The following is a 17829-nucleotide window of genomic DNA, read 5'->3' as shown; positions in this document are numbered from 1 at the left end:
TAATAGGTATAGAAAGGAGGTCGTTTATCCCGCTAATACCACGGTTGCCAAAGAACAGAATACTAAAGCAGACATTTAAGAAACAAAAAAATATATATTGATATTTGCATGTTTATAAAAGCGAATTCATACTTTCGGTTGCTAGAGATGCGACCCAGTCGTTTGTTCGATATTTATGGGCGTGGCCAGTTGTTCGTTCTATATGTGTTCCGTTGCCATGCTCACTGGCAAAGTTCTTATCCTTTTTTGCTAGCTAGCCAAATGGCTACGGCTAACACATTTACAACCTCTGCAGCCAGAATTTACATTTACATTTTAGTCATTTAGCAGACGCTCTTATCCAGAGCGACTTACAGGAGCAATTAGGGTTAAGTGCCTTGCTCAAGGGCACATCGACAGATTTTTCACCTAGTCGGCTCGGGGATTAGAACCAGCAACCTTTCGGTTACTGGCACAACGCTCTTAACTACTAAGCTACCTGCCGCCCCACATAGAATAACAGCAAAGTAGCTGCATTTGCATTTATTTAAGCTGTTTTCTATTGACATTCATTTTGATACATCCATAACAATCTGATGATGCCCGATTTTTGCCTGGCATAGCTAGAAAAGTTTGCCTTCTCGTCAGGACACACAACACTGTTCTTTACAAGGAGATCGCATTGCATATCAAACACTAGGCTAGAAGCTAGCTAAATCGTTTGTTGCTAGTGAACCTGTAAATATCAGTTGCTTAAAACAGCTGGTCAAACTAGAAACATGTGGGAGGATTTGACAGCATAGCGCCACTTGCGTCATGACTGCAACAGTAGGGACAAGATAAATTAATGTTCATCACTCACCACGTTAGGTCATCAGATGCTCCAAAAAAAGTAGATAACTAGCAGAGTTTTTCCTTGTTGGACCTGTGTTTGCAATGTATCCAATTTTGGTTTGTGTGGCTGTTGGTTTAGCTTTCTGTAACTTTGTAGCAAGTACGGTCTGCGTGTGTAGGCGGATATTGCGTCATGATTGCAAGGTGTCCCAATATGTTTTCCAACTGTCCATTATCTGGTTTTAATGCCCATTCTTGAATGCCCTTCTAGCCAATCAAAAACATTTTCAACAATGCTGTGGTATAATGTAGAATACTATACAACACACTGTAGGATCCCTCGATAATGTGTAGTACTTACTATAGAATGTTGTAGTATACTGTAGAATACTATAGTAAATACTACATGATTTTCCACACCAAAAAACACAAGTAAATAGTACAGTAATGTCCGCAAAAACACTACAGTCCGCAAAAACACACAACAAAAAAATACAAAGAAAAAAAATAATAATTGTAAAGTGGTTGTCCCACTTCATAAGGTGAATGCACCAATTTGTAAGTCGCTCTGGATAAGAGCGTCTGCTAAATGACGTAAATGTAAAATGTAAATATGTCAAAGATGATAAAACAAAAACACTATAGTAAATACTTCCTTAATGTTTGCAAAAACACTACAGAATATTACAGTCCGCAAAAGCACTACAGCAAATATGACAGTATACTACAATCCGCAAAAATGCTACATTAATTACTTTAGTATATACTACAGTTTTCTTTTACTACAGTATTTATACTATAGTTAACTGTAAATACTGCAGTAAAGTAAGCAAAAACACAACAGAGAATACTATAGTATTTATGCCATAGTACCTTTTATTGTGGGCTTACCTGGACCCTTTCATTAGATAATACAACAAAAACACTATAGTAAATACTACAGTATACTACAATCCGCAAAAACACTACATTCAATACTATAGTATATACTACCGTTTTCTTTTAATATAATAATAATAATAATAATATGCCATTTAGCAGACGCTTTTATCCAAAGCGACTTAGTCATGCGGGCATAAATGTTTTACTACAGTAATTTATACTATAGTTAGCTGTAAATACTGCAGTATACTACAGTTAATACTACAGTAAAATCTGCAAAAACACAATAGCGAATACTATAGTATTTATACCATAATATACTATAGTACTTTTTCATGTGGGCTTACCCGACCATTTCATTAGAAAGGGGCTCTAGATCGAAAAATAGAACATCTGAGACGAACACTTATCTCAGATTGTAACAGCAAGCAAATACTGTAGCTAAAGGTAACTGTCTTTTACATGCATTTATATGCCTGATCTCTGTATTGTGCCCTTAAGCTGCATTCCTGACAACCCTGAGAAGCCGTCTTCACTCTCTACTGGAGAACCGTGAGCGAAACATCCCCTCCCCCAAGAACTGGGTGTTAACGGAGGCGTCCAACATCGATGCTCTTCAGGAGGGGGGAACCTTCACGTACGTTAATCAACGATGCTGCACTACTCTGCATACGGAAAATCTATCATTTCATTCATTTTCAAATGGTTATTTGGTTTTGTCATCGTTTCGGAAGTAGAGTCAGTCCATACTGTGTTTTGTTCCACAGACAAACTCTGTGGAAGAGAATCAAAGCAGTGGTCACACCCCTCTTGGCCCAGTTGGTCTCGGTCATCGACAGGGACTGTAATCTGGACCTCCTGCTGGACCGCAACAGTGGGAAGGAAGTCCGGAACCTGTGGCTGAAGATATTTGGCAGTAACGAGATGCTTGATATTCCTAATGTGGATCCCAAGTGAGTGATTTTATGTGTGATGATACACATACTGGAATAAGAAACGACTGGACTGCATGGAGTAAGGTTTTGTGTTATGTCTCAGTGGAACAAGGTAGATCAAATCAAATTTTATTGGTCACATGCGCCGAATACAACAGGTGCGGACATCACAGTGAAATGCTTACTTACAGCCCTTAACCAACAGTGCATTTATTTTTAACAAAAAAAAAAGTAAAAATAAAACAACAACAAAAAAAGTGTTGAGAAAAAAAAAGAGCAGAAGTAAAATAAAATAACAGTAGGGAGGCTATATATACAGGGGGGGTACCGGTGCAGAGTCAATGTGCGGGGGGCACTGGCTAGTTGAGGTAGTTGAAGTAATATGTACATGTGGGTAGAGTTAAAGTGACTATGCATAAATAATGAACAGAGTAGCAACAGCGTAAAAAAAGGATGGGGGTGCTGCAGATGCTCACTGCTAACAAACTCCCCATTTCCCACAGTTCTGACTCGAAGACCATCCTGGTGCAGAGCCATGTCACAGCTAACAAACTCCCCATTTCCCACAGTTCTGACTCTAAGACCATCCTGGTGCAGAGCCATGTCACAGCTAAGAGGACCATGTGCTGCACTATGCCCTTCAGCTGGAGGATCAGAGATATCCTGGATGAACTAGTGATGCAATACGGAAGTAAATAATTGAATGCCTTAATTTATATATATATATTTTTAAATGAACGATACAGTTAGATTATAATTGTATAGTTCATGGAAATGTGAGAAATGATTCGCAAAGGTGTATTTCTTAATTCTCATGTGGACGGACTACTTACAGTATTTTAGTTGCATAATTCTCATTGTATAACCTCATAATCTTTTATAATTTTTTATTGGAAGGACGGGTCGAGGCGTTCTTTCAGAAAATCCCCCTTGGTCAGTATCTGGCTACAGTGGATGAGAAACTGCAGAGGGAATTTTTCCAAAGATACCTGCAGGACTTCGTTGCCATGACGATGAAAGTGGCTTCAGATGGGGAGTTAAAGGTATGCCTTTGCAACATCATCATGTTTTCAATACATACAAATAGTAAAACAATAGCCTCCATTTCTATTTACAGTCATAATATTAGGTGATCCTAATGAATATATGTAACACTATTTTCCCAGCATCTGCGTGAAGCCCTGAACTGCTGTGTGAATGAGCTCCAGAGACGACGAAAAGCTCCAAGTGAAGAGATTCCCTCCCTGCCCCTGATCCACTCTGCCTACAACATGTACCGTACCCGTCTGCACAACCTCACCAGGATGATGTCCCTGCAACCACAGGTGGTTCCTCACTTGCAGAAAATCACACTAGTGAAGGACAGTCCAGAGATGGTAAGTGCATATATTTGCCGCATTTAGTTATGAGAAATCACGTTTTTTTTTTTGTGCCAAATGTTTGTGTATAGAGTATATATGAGTGTATGATAGTAGTTGAACATACAGTATATATGAATGTATGATGGTAGTTGAACTTTTACCAGGTAATGTACAGTACATACTGTATTGAAATGAGGCTGCCAACATGCTGATAGAAATGTCATAGTAACCATGGCAGTAACTACAGTGAGGGAAAAAAGTATTTGATCCCCTGCTGATTTTGTACGTTTGCCCACTGACAAAGAAATGATCAGTCTATAATTTTAATGGTAGGTTTATTTGAACAGTGAGAGACAGAATAACAACAAAAAAATCCAGAAAAACGCATGTCAAAAATGTTATAAATTGATTTGCATTTTAATGAGGGAAATAAGTATTTGACCCCTCTGCAAAACATGACTTAGTACTTGGTGGCAAAACCCTTGTTGGCAATCATAGAGGTCAGACGTTTCTTGTAGTTGGCCACCAGGTTTGCACACATCTCAGGAGGGATTTTGTCCCACTCCTCTTTGCAGATATTCTCCAAGTCATTAAGGTTTCAAACTTTCAGCTCCCTCCACAGATTTTCTATGGGATTAAGGTCTGGAGACTGGCTAAGCCACTCCAGGACCTTAATGTGCTTCTTCATGAGCCACTCTTTTGTTGCCTTGGCCGTGTGTTTTGGGTCATTGTCATGCTAGAATACCCATCCACGACCCATTTTCAATGCCCTGGCTGAGGGAAGGAGGTTCTCACCCAAGATTTGACGGTACATGGCCCTGTCCATCGTCCCTTTGATGCGGTGAAGTTGTCCTGTCCCCTTAGCAGAAAAACACCTCCAAAGCATAATGTTTCCACCTCCATGTTTGACGGTGGGGATGGTGTTCTTGGGGTCATAGGCAGCATTCCTCCTCCTGCAAACACGGCGAGTTGAGTTGATGCCAAAGAGCTCCATTTTGGTCTCATCTGACCACAACACTTTCACCCAGTTCTCCTCTGAATCATTCAGATGTTCATTGGCAAACTTTAGACGGGCATGTATATGTGCTTTCTTGAGCAGGTGGACCTTGCGGGCGCTGCAGGATTTCAGTCCTTCACGGCGTAGTGTGTTACCAATTGTTTTCTTGGTGACTATGGTCCCAGCTGCCTTGAGATCATTGACAAGATCCTCCCGTGTAGTTCTGGGCTGATTCCTCGGGAGATTGACAGTTCTTTTGTGTTTCTTCCATTTGCGAATAATCGCACCAACTGTTGTCACCTTCTCACCAAGCTGCTTGGCGATGGTCTTGTAGGCCATTCCAGCCTTGTGTAGGTCTACAATCTTTTGGAATCTGATTGATTGATTGCTTCTGTGGACAGGTGTCTTTTATACAGGTAACGAGCTGAGATTAGGAGCACTCCCTTTAAGAGTGTGCTCCTAATCTCAGCTCGTTACCTGTATAAAAGACACCTGGGAGCCAGAAATCTTTCTGATTGAGAGGGGGTCAAATACTTATTTCCCTCATTAAAATGCGAATCAATTTATAACATTTTTGATATGCGTTTTTTCTGGATTTTTTTTGTTTCTCACTGTTCAAATAAACCTACCATTAAAATTATAGACTGATCATTTTCTTTGTCAGTGGGCAAACGTACAAAATCAGCAGGGGATCAAATACTTTTTTCCCCCTCACTGTATGCCATGTTTCTGCCACACAGGTTCTGGATGTTTATGCAGCAGTTGCCTGTGTTGAGCTCCTGGAGCCGCTTGCATTGGACTCTGATGCCCAGTGCCAGGACTGGCTGAAGCAGGTGAAAGGACTGCAGGCGTCTATGGAGCTGATCTGCTCCCAGGGAAGCCTGAAGCAGTATGGAGAGAGGAGCCGGGAACGGTTTGACTACATCCGGTGAGGGAAATGTCCCTTTGAAAATAATACAGAGGGCCATTTTGACTTTCTTTATTTCTCTTTATTTGACATTTTTAAAGAAAGTCAATATGCATTGCGAAAGAGGTTAAGAAAAGTTCTGAATTCAAGGTGCTAGTCCATCCACACATGTTGGAATAAAGTAGTAAAGCTTGAGTTTTTACCACCATTATTATTATAAGGGCGGAAGTATGGATACTTTGCACTTTCTTGGCATTCTCTCAACCAGCTTCATGAGGAATGCTTTTCCAACAGTCTTGAAGGAGTTCCCACATATGCTGAGCACTTGTTGGCTGCTTTTCCTTCACTCTGCAGTCCAACTGATCCCAAACCATCTCAATTGGGTTGAGGTCAGGTGATTTGGACTCATCAGACCAAAGGACAGATTTCCACCGGTCTAATGTCAATTGCTTGTGTTTCGTGGCTCAAGCAAGTATTTTCTTCTTATTGGTGTCCTTTAGTAGTAGTTTCTTTGCAGCAATTCAACCATGAAGGCCTGATTCACGCGGTCTCCTCTGAACAGTTGATGTTGAGATGTGTCTGTTACTTGAACTCTGTGAAGCATTTATTTGGGCTGCAATCTGAGGTGCAGTTAACTCTAATTAATTTATCCTCTGCAGCAGAGGTAACTCTGGGTCTTCCTTTCCTGTGGCGGTCCTCATGATAGCCAGTTTCATCATAGCACTTGATGGTTGTGCCCCCCCCCCACACCTTGTCACAACACAACTGATTGGCTCAAACGCATTAAGAAGGAAAGAAATTCCGCAAATGAAATTCCGCAAATGAACTTTTAACAAGGCACACCTGTTATTTGAAATGCATTCCAGGTGACTACCTCATGAAGCTGGTTGAGAGAATGCCAAGAGTGTGCAAAGCTGTCATCAAGGCAAAGGGTGGCTACTCAAATATAAAATGTATTTTGATTTGTGTAACACATTTTTGGTTACTACATGATTCCATGCGTGTTATTTCATAGTTTTGATGTCTTCACTATTATTCTACAATGTAGAAAATAGTAAAAAATAAAGAAAAACCCTGGAATGAGTAGGTGTGTCCAAACTTTTGACTGCTTTTATATATATATATATATATATATATATATATATATATATATATATATATATATATATATATATATATATCAAGCTAGTAATTGTTTAAGTCTGTATTTGATCATATTTTATTACAGTAGCTTAAGTCCTCCAGAATGAGTAAAGATTTCTCCTTGTTTGTTTTGTTTTTTTAGTAATGATTGGAACCGCATCTGCATCATCTCTCTGTTTGTGGAACACATGCTGCTAGGCTTTGAGTTTGAGGAGAGGGAGCTCAAGTCTCTGGTCCTTGATCACACTCGTACCTTAGGCAAAGTGAGTTTAATAGTATATTTTTGTTGTTTAAGTCAACATGCTACCAATTACGTTTTATATTTCTGTGTTTGTGTTTCTTTATACATTATTTATTTCCATCCCATATTTCAGGTTTAGCGTCAGACTTAAACTATGTATATAATGATGTAAACCTGAGCTCTTGAACTATGTTAACGTATTGCATTGAACTTTGTGCTTAAAGGATAAATTCTGTATTTTACAAGTGAATGTTTAAAGGGTTCCTTACCCTGAAACTTCAGCTAACTTTTGACACCACTAGCTAAAAATCAATGGGAGTAATGGGCGACAACTTTGTAAATTTTTTTTACATTTCGTTGCCAGAACAACTGAAATCAACTGAATTGGTTGGACGTTAATTAAAAGTGGTTTGGAACAGAACGTTGCACGGTTGCCCTCAGCACTCCCATGGATTGCTAAAGCTAGCTATGGCTAAAGTTAGCACCTTTTTGTAGCTGTGTTTGTAGCTGTATCCTAACCATGAATTACAGTTTATCCTGGCTCATAGACTACTTTCAGGGTAAAGAACCGTTCAACATTATGTTGTAAAGTACCGAACTCATCGTTTCATTTTAACTAATCTATGTGACTGCAAATTTTCTCTCGTGTGGAAGATTCTGGCAAAAAACTCAGACGTAAAATCGGAGGAACCCTTTGCGGCCATCATCACAGTACTGAAGACTTGCAAGCAAAGAGCAAGTGATCTGATTTGGAAGTAGGTCTATTTGTTATAATTTATATCATATTATATGTCTACATTATTTGCTGTGGCTGATATACAGAATTTGATGTTAATAACGGCAGTTAATTTTTTTCTTAGGTTTGGTTTCCAGTGCCGTGTGTGCATGGGGGAACCCCAAGACCCTGTAGACCTGCCCTGTCACCACATGTTCTGCCTGACCTGTGTCAGAGGATGTCTCAACACAGGCCAAATGTACTGCCCCGTATGCAAACACGAACTCCCAGATGACTTCGAGGTCAAAGTGTCTGAGGACGTAAGGTGGGTGTGTTTTACCCTTTTTAATCTGGACACTGAGACCATGACAAAGGAAATGTCTTTCCCAGTGACTGTCTTAATCTGTCTACTATGGTTCTGCAGAGCTCGCATCACCCTAAACGCCCGGTTCAGGCAGAGTTGCAATGCGTTTTTCATAGACCTCGTCACTACTGTGTGCTTCAAGGACAACATCCCTCCATCAAAGGGTGTCGTCCTACACCTGTTGTCCTTCCTCATGGTTGAGACAGAACCGATCCCACTCATCAGAGGTACCCCCCCCCCAAACACACTAGCCCAAAATATAGAGTTTACATTCTGTTTGTTCCTCTATTTATTTAACAGACAGGAGGGAAGATTGTGGCTCAGTAAGTGTTTGTATTAGTGTTTCTAATTGTATTGTATTTGTATCAGCACAAAGTCAGATACACACCAAAGATTTCTCACCATTTGATGAGTCTCTGGACAAGAATCCTGTGGTGCGATCAGTGATACTCAAACTCCTGCTCAAGTACACGTGAGTGAACCAGGCAAAAGCGTCGTTTATACACTATATATACAAAAGTATGTGGACAACAAATTAGTGGATTTGGCTATTTCAGCCACACCCGTTACTGACAGGTGTATAAAATCGAGCACACCGCCACGCAATCTCCATAGACAAACATTGGCAGTAGAATGGCCCATACTGAAGAGCTCAGTGACTTTTTAATGTGGTACCGTCATAGGATGCCACTTTTCCAACAAGTCAGTTCGTAAAATTTCTGCCCTGCTAGAGCTGTCCCTGGGTCAACTGTAAGTGCAGTTATTGTGAAGTGGAAACGTCTAGGAGCAACAATGGATCAGCCGCAAAGTGGTAGGCCACACAAGCTCACAGAACGGGACCTCCGAGTGCTGAAGCGCGTAGCGCGTAAAAAACGTCTGTCCTCGGTTGCAACACTCACTACAGAGTGGAAGCAACGTCCTCAAAATAACTGTTCGTCAGGAGCTTCATGAAATGGGTTTCCATGGCCGAGCAGCCGCACACAAGCCTAAGATCACCATGCGCAATGCCAAGCATCGGCTGGAGTGGTGTAAAGCTCGCCGCCATTGGACTCTGGAGCAGTGGAAACGCGTTCTCTGGAGTGATGAATCACGCTTCACCATCTGGCAGTCCGACGGACGAATCTGGGTTTGGCGGATACCAGGAGAACGCTACCTGCCCGAATGCATAGTGCCAACTGTAACGTTTGGTGGAGGAGGAATAATGGTCTGGGGCTGTTTATGGTTCGGGCTAGGCCCCTTAGTTCCAGTGAAGGGAAATCTTAACGCTACAGCATACAATGACGTAGACGATTGTGTGCTTCCAACTTTGTGGCAACAGTTTGGGGAAGGTCCTTTCCTGTTTCAGCATGACAATGCCCCCGTGCACAAAGCGAGGTCCATACAGAAATGGTTTTGTCAAGATCGGTGTGGAAGAACTTGACTGGCCTGCACAGAGCCCTGTGCTCAACCCCATCGAACACCTTTGGGATGAATTGTAAGGCCGACTGCGAGCCAGGGCCTAATCGCCCAACATCAGTGCCCGACCTCACTAATATTCTTGTGGCTGAATGGAAGTAAGTCCCCGCAGCAATGTTCCAACATCTAGTGGAAAGCCTTTCCAGAAGAGTGGAGGCTGTTATAGCAGCAAAGGTGGGACCAACTCCATATTAATGCCCATGATTTTGGAATGAGGTGTTGGAAGAGCAGATGTCCACATACTTTTGGTCATGTAGTGTATCCTTTGCAATGTTGCTGTAACCAGCAACGCAATTCAGTTTGGTTTCAGACGTTGTCAAACATTTCAGATGTTGTCAAACATTTGCCTGAAAATGTACTATTTTTGTTTTGTTTTTAGCTTTGATGAAGTCAAAGAATATCTGCAGCAGTATTTGACATCGATAGAGGAGAGCAACATTCTAGAGGCTGAGGATAAAAATGAACTTTATGCCCTCTACATCAACTGCCTTGAGGTAGGATCTGACAGGATTTGACCCTCAGTCAATGGAGTGCTATCACTATCCTATTTGTAAAAGGGGTCTTCTAACCTCAACGGGACTTTCTGGATAAATAAAGGTTAAATAAATAGAATAACTGTTTTTCTGTGCAGGACTCCATGTTAGACAGAATGCCACATGAATGCCACAAGCCTGCAGATCAGCAGACCTACCTGCCGAAAGAGACTGAGTTCTTGCGTCACTTCCTGGACTCTGTCATCGAGTCGGCTGAGACGGTCACAATCGAGCACCTGCAACAGATCGCGAGGGTCCGTCTATGCCTGGACATGGCCTCACACCTACTCCATAGCACACAGTCTGGTAAAAACACTCAAATCAATATAGCGTCACAAATTCTGCTCCATGTTGCTTTACAATTGTGTTTTGTTGGTGTAAAATGAATTGTTTAATAAGGAATGTTTTATAAGAAATACTTGCAATCACTTTGACTGACTGATCCAAGATCTGTCCTCGGTTCCTCGTGTCGTGTGCAGGGGAATGTGAAAACCCTCAGGATGTGGTCAAGGAGTTCCTGTGGGCTGTTATGATCCTGTGTGAGGAGAGTAAGAACGACTGGTACCGGGTTTACCTGATCCGCAACATCAGCAGCCAGCAGGGTGTAGAGTGTGTCCAGAGGATGCTGAAGGATACAGAGAAGTACAGGTGGCTTTTCCCTGAAGAGATACAGCAGCAGGTACATCACAGGGTTTCGTGAAATGTTTCGTACAACCCCATTTTGAACTATTGAAAAAATGTCGGTCCTGTTTCCTGTCCTCCTATTGCTTACAGGCGTGTTTCTAAAGAGGACCTGAGTGGTTAGATACAACGACGTGTATTTCCTAGCCATATACTGTCAAGGACGATGTTATAGATATCAAGAGTAATGGGTCTTCCATCGTCTCGTATGCAGAATGAAGACGTTGGCCAGATGGACCAGTATCTGGTCTATGGAGAGGACTACCAGGCTGTCCGCGAGGCTGTTGCCAAAGCAGTACTACAGGGCAGTGTTCTGGAGATTGAGGAGACGTGTCAGGTATTAGCGTACCTCCACTACCACTGTGTGTGTATGTGTGTTTGTTTTATAAAAAAGGATTTCTAACTCTCTCAGTTTATGGATGTTTGGTGAATTTGTCCTCAGCTTTGTGTGTGTGTTGTTTTGTTGTAGAGATGCACTGCACCTCCAAGGAGGCGGACCTTGTATGTCCTGCTGGCACTTTTCAGAGAAGTTACCAGTCTGTACCGAGCAGCCAACACAGGCCTCCACCCCACCCCTAAGGTAGGAACACAGGCCTCCACCCCACCCCACCCCTAAGGAACACAGGCCTCCACCCCACCCCACCCCTAAGGAACACAGGCCTCCACCCCACCCCACCCCTAAGGCCTCCACCCCACCCCACCCCTAAGGCCTCCACCCCACCCCTAAGGTAGGAACACAGGCCTCCACCCCACCCCTAAGGTAGGAACACAGGCCTCCACCCCACCCCACCCCTAAGGAACACAGGCCTCCACCCCACCCCACCCCTAAGGCCTCCACCCCACCCCACCCCTAAGGCCTCCACCCCACCCCTAAGGCCTCCACCCCACCCCACCCCTAAGGAACACAGGCCTCCACCCCACCCCACCCCTAAGGAACACAGGCCTCCACCCCACCCCACCCCTAAGGCCTCCACCCCACCCCTAAGGCCTCCACCCCACCCCTAAGGAACACACGTTAGACCACCTCCTCCAACTCCACATCAGAGGAAAAACTGTTAAAGCCCACAACTAACGATAGACTGTTAGCCCACAACTAACGATAGACTGTTAGCCCACAACTAACGATAGACTGTTAGCCCACAAGTAACGATAGACTGTTAGCCCACAACTAACGATAGACTGTTAGCCCACAAGTAACGATAGACTGTTAGCCCACAACTAACCATAGACTGTTAGCCCACAACTAACCATAGACTGTTAGCCCACAACTAACCATAGACTGTTAGCCCACAACTAACCATAGACTGTTAGCCCACAACTAACCATAGACTGTTAGCCCACAACTAACCATAGACTGTTAGCCCACAACTAACCATAGACTGTTAGCCCACAACTAACCATAGACTGTTAGCCCACAACTAACCATAGACTGTTAGCCCACAACTAACCATAGACTGTTAGCCCACAACTAACCATAGACTGTTAGCCCACAACTAACCATAGACTGTTAGCCCACAACTAACCATAGACTGTTAGCCCACAACTAACCATAGACTGTTAGCCCACAACTAACGATAGACTGTTAGCCCACAACTAACGATAGACTGTTAGCCCACAACTAACGATAGACTGTTAGCCCACAACTAACGATAGACTGTTAGCCCACAACTAACGATAGACTGTTAGCCCACAACTAACGATAGACTGTTAGCCCACAACTAACGATAGACTGTTAGCCCACAACTAACGATAGACTGTTAGCCCACAACTAACGATAGACTGTTAGCCCACAACTAACCATAGACTGTTAGCCCACAACTAACGATAGACTGTTAGCCCACAACTAACGATAGACTGTTAGCCCACAACTAACGATAGACTGTTAGCCCACAACTAACGATAGACTGTTAGCCCACAACTAACGATAGACTGTTAGCCCACAACTAACGATAGACTGTTAGCCCACAACTAACGATAGACTGTTAGCCCACAACTAACGATAGACTGTTAGCCCACAACTAACGATAGACTGTTAGCCCACAACTAACGATAGACTGTTAGCCCACAACTAACGATAGACTGTTAGCCCACAACTAACGATAGACTTGGCAAACTATTCAGATTTTGATGTTGTCATAATTATACTTTGAATTAAATTGACTTTTGTAGATTTCCCGAAAATCCCAATTACGCTTATCCAAAATGGCTGACTTTGTTTTACTCCCTCAGCAATGCCAAGAACTCGAGGACTTCATCCAGGGCTCAAGGTACCTAAATCGCAGGGAAGTGAGGGTATTTGCCACAAAATTGGTTCACAACAGGATGGGAGGACTGAGTGTCCTGGCTGACCGGTCCAGTGTGGAGCACACCCTTATAGACCTGGCTGTCCACTTGGCTGCTGTGCTGCTCACTGGGACAGAAGGGGTGCTTACACCTCTACAGCAGCTTGGCCTGTCTCCCGACAATATGCTGGTATGATTCTCATCAGCACCTGTCAATGTCTTACATTGACTTGTTTCTCTTCGTTGAATGTGAGAGTTGTCTTTATCTGCTTATCTCTACCCCCCCAACAGAGTGCCTTTCTACCCACAATGCCTGAGGACATGCTTGCTGTCGCTCAAAGGCTTATAGCACAGAATGAAGTGGATTATGGACTCTCCTGGTACTGTAAGTACAGAAATGTTGAATCCTAACTTGAGATACGCTTGTACTGTAACTTAAACTTTGAGTAAATCATTGGAGTTATACCTCTGTGAAATTGTATTTGTTAACATCGTGCTATAGGAAGCATATAGACAGGAACTATGTTATGGATATCTACTGTTGGAAATGGATTGTCATTTTCAGATGTAATACATTTTTTCTGGTAAAAAAAAAACAGTGACATTTCTGCATAAGCTCAGTTTTGACTCAAATCTCAACAGCTTGTCCGAATGGTCACCCCTGTGTTGTGGATAAGGTGAGCAAAGTTCTTCATGTAAAATTGCGTCACGAATATTAGCTAAGCAAACAGCCAACCGATTTACCCACTCTATTGCAGTGTGGTCAGCCCACGCATAGGGCACGATGTCTGGAGTGTAAGGCGGAGATTGGAGGGGAGGACCATGTTCCCTTGACTGGTTTCCAGAAGATGGCGCTACAGCAGTAAGTTAGCTCTCGAAGGGCCCACCATTGATATTACTGCCCAAGCATCGGATTAGGAGCGCTGATCTTAGATCAGTTTGGACTTTAAAATTATAATACATAAGATTAGGGACCTGATCCTAGATCCAGCACTCCTACACTCTTAGAAAAAGGGTTCTTCGGCCGTCCCCACAGGAGAACCCTTTGAAGAACCCGTTTTGGTTCCTGGTAGAACCCTTTGGGTTCCATGTAAAACTCTTTCCACAGAGGGTTCTATATGGATTCCCCCCCCCCAAAGGGTTCAATCTGGAACCAAAAAGGGTTCTACCTGGAACCAAAAAAAAAAGGTTATTCAAAGGGTTCTTCTTTTTTCTAAGAGTGTTTTCTGATACGTTTGATACATGGCTCCAGAATTCATGTCATGACCAATAACTGAACGTGTCCTCTTAGGGGAGATCTCACAAGGACTGGCCACATCCTGGGAGACCCTCAGAGGAGGGACAACCCTGACACCCTGGACACCAAAAACATGTCCCTCACCCCCTTCATCCTGGTCAGACTGCTCACCCACCTGGCCATGCTGAGAGGGGCCTCAGAGCAGCCACAGGTAGGCCTTCTTGTCTGCCAAAGGCTGCCCACTCTTTCTAGCTTTATGGGTACAGTGTGTGAAAGAACAGTGCCTTAATTAAGTAGGGTGTCCACCCACTCTGCCCAGAGGGAAAACGCGCTTTGGTGATGAAATTCCACTTCCTTCTATTATAAAATACATTTGACCAATAAATATGATAATGTTCTTAATTGTTCAGTGGGTTCTTTCTCTGACATATCTTCAACATTAAAGTCGGATTTCATAACATATAATACATCCGATTTATAAGCATCGAGCTCTGTTGACATAGCGGTGCAGGTTTCTCGTAACAACTTTTGAGGATTTAAAAATTGTTGTGGTCGTCGCCTTCAAAGTTGTTTTTGCGTGTCGCTAAAAGCAAAATGTGCCATGACACGAGCTGAATTAAATGTAAAAGGCTTTGAAAATATAACGCTTGGTATACGCTCAGTGCTCCATTAAGGCCTCCTGTAGCTCAGTTGGTAGAGTATGGCGCTTGCAACACCAGGGTTGTGGGTTCGATTCCCACAGGGAGGGCCAGTATGAAAATGTATGCACTCACTAACTGTGAGACGCACTGGATAAGAGCGTCTGCTAAATGACTAAAATGTAATAAAAATGTTAACATTTCAGAGATACACTTGTTTTTTTGAGAAATCTTTGAAAAAGAACAGCAATTTCGAATTAATATGAAAAGCGTTTACTAAATTTTTTTTAAATACTACATCATGTCTCAAAATCAATATTTTTATCTTACCTCTAAAATGTTTCATGTCCTGCGGGTTCAAGAAGAAAGATAATGAGTTCAACAGGAAAGTGAGCCTGTCGGTGGCCTTCAGAATCCAGCCTAGCTGACGCAATGCAATGTTAAAAATGTTTGACCACTTTTCTTCTCTCTGGCCCCCATTTTGATTTAGTCACCCTAATTCTGGCCATCCTACAAGGGTGAAAAGCTTCTTAACAGATTATGATAGAGACATGAGGTTTGGACCTTTTCAACCCCATATTCGTTATCTCCAGCACCAAACCAGTGTCTACATATGTGTTGTGATGTCACGAGAGGCTGTGTCCTGGAGGGACGTTACATCCCCCTGAGGTGGCTGCAAACCCAGACAGCTATGGCTCCATCTGCTGGTATGGTCGGGAACTCCACCCCTCTATGGCCAATCTTCCCACGCAGCTGAAACAAATGAGGAGCTGATGAGCTGAAGGTTTGGGAAGGGAAGAGACACAGTCTCCAAGCCGGGGCTCTCTGGAGGACAAGAGTGCTGCACGTCCACTTCCATGAGGAATATAAGGATTTGGAGATACTTACCTTTGGGAAATGCTCACCTTTGGATATATGCACCTGTGGAAATACGGGAGAGACATTTGGAAGGACTTTTTGCTGGGTTGGCCACTAGCTGCAACGTGGACTACAGTAAGGCTGTGGAAAAGTTATCTGAGCGAGTGAGAATTATGATTTTGGATGTGGAAGAGACATCCCTGAACTGTTAACCCTTAAAGAGCCACAAGAGAACAGAATTTTGTTATATTTTCGTTAATTTCCCAAGACCTATAATAAAATCCTTGTTTTGTTTGAACCTTGTCTCCTTGCACTACTTGAGCAATCCCGCTGAAAGCTGTGTAGCCTCTCGTGACGTCACAGATGGTGGAGAATACGGGCACGCTCAAGCGTTAATAGTGCATGTCAGAGGAGGATACCGAAGGTTTGATCACCCAGTTTTCCAAGTTGGCCGTAGGCTCCCCGCCGACTGAAATGGAGGACATATTGAAAGCCCTTGTTGCTGGCCAGCAAGCCCAGATGCAAGCAAACGTGGCTCTCTTGGAGGAGCAAAAGAAAGCCAACCTTCTGAAGGCAGAGGAATTGCAGTTGCAGAGACAGAGGGTGGTCCAAAATACCCGCCCAATAAAGGCAAGTGACTTTATATCTAAGATGGGAGCTACCGATGACATTGAGGCATACCTGCATGCATTTGAGGCCACGGCCACTAGGGAAGCCTGGCCCAAGCAACAGTGGGTTGGTCTGTTAGCCCCCTTTCTAACCGGGGAATCGCTGAATGCTGTCCGGGACCTGGGCCCTGACCAGGTTACTGACTATGATGCCCTGAAGTCTGAGATCCTCAGCAGATATGGACTCACAAAGTTTGGTATGGCCCAGCGCTTTCACAGCTGGACCTTCCAACCAGACCAACCTCCTCGGGCGCAGATGCATGAACTTGTCCGAATCGCAAGGGAAATGGCTGGATCCGCAGAGGAATACAGCAGCGGCGGTGGTGGAGGCCGTTGTGGTGGATCGTTACCTACGCGCCCTGCCTTATGAGGCAAAACGGTTCATCAGTCAACAGGCCTTGACCACGGCTGATCTGACCGTGGAAGCTGTGGAAAAGTACCAGGCCACAGCGGAGATGCTGAATGCTTCCCGAAAAGACCCCAGGAGTGCGGCCCCACCACAAATGGGGAAAACCCGTCCAAAGGACCCCAAGGTCTCGAACCCCGCCGCGTCAGGACTTATCCCGGCTCCAGGGGGAGCCAGAAACCAGGCGGGTCCAAGAAGAGTACACCAGGATGGGGAACCTCGACAGTGTTACCGGTGTGGGGGAGATGGGACATATCTCCTGGCAGTGTGGGAAACCAGCCGATGAACCTATGCCCACTGCGGAGTCCTCCAGCTCAGCACCCACACATCGTTTTGCCTCGCTCTTGGGAGTCGTAGATGGCGGCCCAGATCGACCCCCCCACCTGCCCGGTAACTGTGAATCACCATGATGTGGAGGCCTTACTGGATTCTGGTAGCCGGGCCACCCTGGTGCGTAAGGATTTGGTGGGCCCAACGTGTCTGACCCCGGGGAAAGTCCTCCCAGTTTCCTGTGTCCATGGGGACACCAGAGAATACCCCATTACTGAACTTACAATGACCAGCACACGGGGAACCATACACACGACGGCGGGGGTGGTTGATTCCCTCCCCGTCCCTGTCCTAATTGGACGAGACTGCCCAGCCTTTTACCCACTCTGGAGAGAGTCTCAGGAGAGGATAACCCGAGTACCTCGGAAACGGAGAGGCAAGAC

At 44.0% G+C, this 17829-nt stretch overlaps 1 protein-coding gene across 1 annotated transcript in view; it reads left to right on the top strand.

The window, feature by feature from the left end:
• LOC121580589 (E3 ubiquitin-protein ligase rnf213-alpha-like) overlaps nt 1-17829 on the top strand; it is a 55841-nt gene that overhangs the window by 25060 nt on the left and 12952 nt on the right. Inside the window, exons 29-49 of the mRNA XM_041895550.2 lie at nt 2197-2332; nt 2463-2648; nt 3200-3321; nt 3528-3673; nt 3797-4006; nt 5729-5916; nt 7181-7301; nt 7934-8034; nt 8140-8319; nt 8419-8585; nt 8728-8830; nt 10193-10307; nt 10445-10652; nt 10826-11025; nt 11242-11364; nt 11497-11607; nt 13257-13499; nt 13601-13694; nt 13952-13986; nt 14068-14171; nt 14601-14757. Of these exons, the coding sequence (XP_041751484.2) occupies nt 2197-2332; nt 2463-2648; nt 3200-3321; nt 3528-3673; nt 3797-4006; nt 5729-5916; nt 7181-7301; nt 7934-8034; nt 8140-8319; nt 8419-8585; nt 8728-8830; nt 10193-10307; nt 10445-10652; nt 10826-11025; nt 11242-11364; nt 11497-11607; nt 13257-13499; nt 13601-13694; nt 13952-13986; nt 14068-14171; nt 14601-14757 (3050 nt within the window). The remainder of the gene's footprint in view (nt 1-2196; nt 2333-2462; nt 2649-3199; nt 3322-3527; nt 3674-3796; nt 4007-5728; nt 5917-7180; nt 7302-7933; nt 8035-8139; nt 8320-8418; nt 8586-8727; nt 8831-10192; nt 10308-10444; nt 10653-10825; nt 11026-11241; nt 11365-11496; nt 11608-13256; nt 13500-13600; nt 13695-13951; nt 13987-14067; nt 14172-14600; nt 14758-17829) is intronic.

The sequence above is a fragment of the Coregonus clupeaformis genome, chromosome 14, assembly GCF_020615455.1.
Source record: "Coregonus clupeaformis isolate EN_2021a chromosome 14, ASM2061545v1, whole genome shotgun sequence".
In the NCBI taxonomy this organism is placed as follows: domain Eukaryota; kingdom Metazoa; phylum Chordata; class Actinopteri; order Salmoniformes; family Salmonidae; genus Coregonus; species Coregonus clupeaformis.
The sequence above is the reverse complement of the archived record's forward strand: the minus strand, read 5'-3'. Positions and strand labels throughout refer to the sequence as shown.